Genomic DNA, 4,103 nt, shown 5'->3' with positions numbered 1-4,103 from the left:
CAAAATCCCCAACCTACAGATGTCATGGATGCGGAAAGAAAGGAATGCTTCTACACTGCTGATGGGAATGCAAATTAATACAACCTTTTTGGAAAGAAGTTTGGAGAACACTCAAGGAACTAAAAGTAGACCTACCATTCGATCCTGCAGTTCCTCTACTAAGTGTATACCTGGATAATCAAACATTATTTTACAACAAAGACATTTGCACCAGAATGTTTATTGCAGCCCAATTCATAATAGCCAAGACATGGAAACAGCCCAAGTACCCATCAACCATAAATGGATTAACAAATTGTGGTATATGTACACCATAGAATACTATACAACCACAAAAAAAGATAGAGACTTCACATTTTTTATATTTACCTGGATGGAGCTGGAACATATTCTTCTTAGTAAAGTATTTCAAGAATGGGGGGGGAAAAGTATCCAATATACCCAATACTACTATGAAATCAATATATAATCACCTACACATTCATACAAATGGTAAAACATAACTATAGTCCAGAAAGTAGAAGGGAAGAGGAGAGAGAGAGGAGAGGGGAGGGGAGGTATGGGAAGAGGGAGAGCATTGGGGGAGACCTCACCTAATGTGCATGATGTAATGGTATATTTCAAAACTATTAAGAAAAGAGTATTATTGTGATGGATGTGTTACTTAGTTCAATTTAAGCATTTTACATTGTATATCGAAGTAGTACCCTAAACCCCATAAATGTGTCAATGTACAAAGCTATGATTTATTGGTTTATTGTCTTGGATAATTTATTCAATTTTTCATCCTTAAAATTAGTTCTAAGAGATAGAAGGTTTTATGAAGTTTGAGATAATACATATACTTAATACATGTTAGATGCTGTTATCATTGTTATAATTATTAACATTAAAAGTCACTGCTAATAAAATTTTTCTAAATTTTCCATGTAAACAAGGCCCTGTGGGTCCTTAATTTATGTGTACACTCACCTGACATTTTTCTTGAAAGGTGTCTGATCAATCCATTGCCAGTTGTCATTACCTCCTGGATCTGAGAGCCCAAGAAAATAGGAAGATGATTCATTCAGCTGTTGGACAATGAAATTCTGCATGAAGAAAAAGAAGAAATCATAGACTTCGGAATTTCCAGATTGTGCAGGCTAAGGGTTCTTGATAGCCTTTAGAGCCATTTAGAGCTGAGAAATAAGTCCCCAACTGCCCTTATACTAAGACTTAAACCAGTGGCTCTTCTAGTTCTCAGGCCTTTGGACTTGAACTGGTGTTATATCACTGACTTTCCTGGGTCTCCTGCTTACAAATATATTATGGTACTTCTTGGCCTCCATAATCATATGATCAAATTCTTCATAATCTCTCCACATGTGTATATATAAAACATATGTATCTGTGTATTAATAAATATGTGTATATGTATAGACATGTAGTTTCTCTGGATCACCTTAAGTAATACAGATGTGTTGCATATTTATTCCTGATGGTTTTTCAGTAAAATTACATTTGGTCTCTTAAAATACAAATTTGTTTCTCTATTCTCCTAACTATGCCTTCCCTAAGAAATACTAAATTACTTAGAAGTTAAACATAAAAGAGAGCTCACTAGATTTTAACTGTAGTGAATTTATTTTATAAAACATAATTACTCTCATTTTTCCAATTGGGCTTCTAAAATACCTTTAGATATGTCCAGATCATTTTCCTATAGGTAATTTTCTTGAGGCAAACTGAAATTAATTTTTTTTCTTTTCTTTTCTTTTTTTTTTTCCTTTGGAGACAGAGTCTCACTTTGTTGCCCTTGGTAGAGTGCCATGGCGTCATACCTTACAGCAACCTCCAACTTTTGAACTTAAGTGATTCTCTTGCCTCAGCTTCCCAAGTAGCTGGGACTAAAGGCACCTGCCACAATGCCCACACACATGTGCAGAAAAGAGTTATCACCAGAAATATTTTGAGCAATGCCTAGAATCTGTAGCCAGCATGATTGGTGAATGTTTTTCCCACTTAGTTCAACGTAAGCAGAGGGTATATATTCAAAAGAACTGAAAGCAGAAAAAAAAAAAGAACTGAAAGCAGAATCTCAAAGAGATATTTGCACACCCATATTTATTGATTTATTGTAGCATCATTCACAGTAGCCATGAAATTGAAACAATTTAAATGAAAATCAACAAATAAAGGGAAAGTAATGGAATTTCTACGTATTCTCATCACAAAAAAGAAGAAAGTTAACTGAGTTAAGGGACATTTTAATTAGCTTGATTAGTTAATCATTTCACAGTACATATATATATTAAATCATCACACTGTACACTTTAAATTTTACCTATCAATCACAGTTCAATAAATCTGGGGAAAAAAATCAAATAAAACAAACAAAAAGAAAATATTCAGCTTTAAAATGGAAGAATATCCTGGATATGGATAAACCTTGAAGACATTATACTAAATGAAATAATTGATTCATAAAAGGACAAATACTGCATAATTTCACTTATATGAGGCACCCAAAGTAGTCAAATTGATAGCAATAGAAAGTAGAATAGGGCGGCGCCTGTGGCTCAAGAAATAGGGCACCAGCCCCATATACGGTGGAAGGTTCAAACCCAGCCCCAGCCAAAAACTGCAAAAAAAGAAAAAAGAAAGTAGAATAATGATCGCCAGGGCCTTCAGCAATAGGAAAATTGGTAGTTGTTCAATGAATAGAGAGAGTACTAGTTTTGTAAGATTAAAAAGTTCTAGAGATCTGTTACACAAAAATGTGTAGATAGTAAACACTAGTAAACTGAACACTTAAGAATGTTTAAAGAATGTTTAAAATATTTTTTCCACAATTAAAATATTTTAAATAAAAATTAATCTTCTACAATATTATCTTTAAAAGAAAAGAAAAATGAAAAAGTACCTGCTCTGCTTCTGTATTGATCACAACCAAATGTGCCCCCATCTCAACACAGTTCTGCTCACTCTTTGTCCAAACATCGTATTGAGTAGAAATGAGGTAGCAGCTGGAACCAAATGACTTCCACGTGCTCGGGCAACATCCCCAGACTTTTTCTGTGTTATGTGAAAGAAAAGGGTGAGTGCAAGATCACAAATAAAATTAAAGAAGCATGTTCTAGACACATAAAACTCCAAGGACCTGTGGCTGGTTTCTGGAAATGTTTTTTTAATTCAAGTTTTTATTGTTCTCTGAATTGTATAATTTGGGGCCATAGAATTGACAGTAAATAAACATTCTTTAATATTAAGTCCTCAAGGCTTGGTGCCCATAGCTCAATGGTTAGGGGGCTGGCCACATACACCAGGGCTGGCAGGTTTGAACAACAATGACAACTGAAACAACAACAATAACAACAACAACAACAACAGCAACAAAGAGGGCTGGGTATTGTGGCGGGCACCTAACAAGGGTCCTCAAACTTTTTAAACAGAGGGCCAGTTCATTGCCCCTCAGACCATTGGAGAGGCAGACCAGTCGGTTGCTAAGCAGGTCAGGCAGCTGTGGCAAAAACACCCAGCGGGCCAGATAAATGTTCTCAGCGGGACGCACACGGCCCATGGGCCATAGTTTGAGGACGCTTAAGCCCAAGAGTTTGAGGTTGGTGTGTGCTGTGACGAGGGCAATATAGTGTAACTGTGTCTCAAAAAAAAAAAAAAAAAAAATTAAGTCCTCAATATTTACTAGTTTACCTGCAAAATTCCTCTGTTTTTACTTCATTTTTTAAAAAAGTCACTATTGTAGTTTTTTTCCATTGTTTCATATCCCTTACATATTACAAGCACCAAGTCCTCTTGGTGTGGTTTTAAATAACTAATACATATGAATCTAAAAACGCAGTTCTGCTTAACAGACTTGGGCCAGCCACAGACAGAGCTTTAGGTTTTATAAATGCTAACTATTCACAGTTGGTTATAAGAACTAGAATATTATACTTCATTAGAATTCTGGCTCCATCATTTACTACTTATGTCTTTGAGCAACTTACATAACCTCCCTGAGCTTCAATAATCTTATCTTTAAAATGGACATAATCGACTCGGCGCCTATAGCTCAACCGGCTAAGGCGCCAGCCACATACACCAAAGGTGGCGGGTTCGAATCC

At 35.7% G+C, this 4,103-nt stretch overlaps 1 protein-coding gene across 1 annotated transcript in view; it reads right to left on the bottom strand.

Annotated features, from left to right (window-relative positions):
• LOC100949268 (C-type lectin domain family 6 member A-like) overlaps positions 1–4,103 on the bottom strand; it is a 26,615-nt gene that overhangs the window by 10,229 nt on the left and 12,283 nt on the right. Inside the window, exons 3-4 of the mRNA XM_023517123.1 lie at positions 2,903–3,048; positions 973–1,088 (exon numbers count right to left, since the gene is read on the bottom strand). Coding sequence (XP_023372891.1) covers positions 973–1,088; positions 2,903–3,048 — 262 coding nt within the window. The remainder of the gene's footprint in view (positions 1–972; positions 1,089–2,902; positions 3,049–4,103) is intronic.

This window comes from Otolemur garnettii, unplaced genomic scaffold (assembly GCF_000181295.1).
Source record: "Otolemur garnettii isolate 467f Iridium unplaced genomic scaffold, OtoGar3 scaffold00104, whole genome shotgun sequence".
NCBI lineage: Eukaryota > Metazoa > Chordata > Mammalia > Primates > Galagidae > Otolemur > Otolemur garnettii.
Note: the sequence above shows the minus strand (reverse complement) of the source record. Positions and strands in the feature narration are given on the sequence as shown.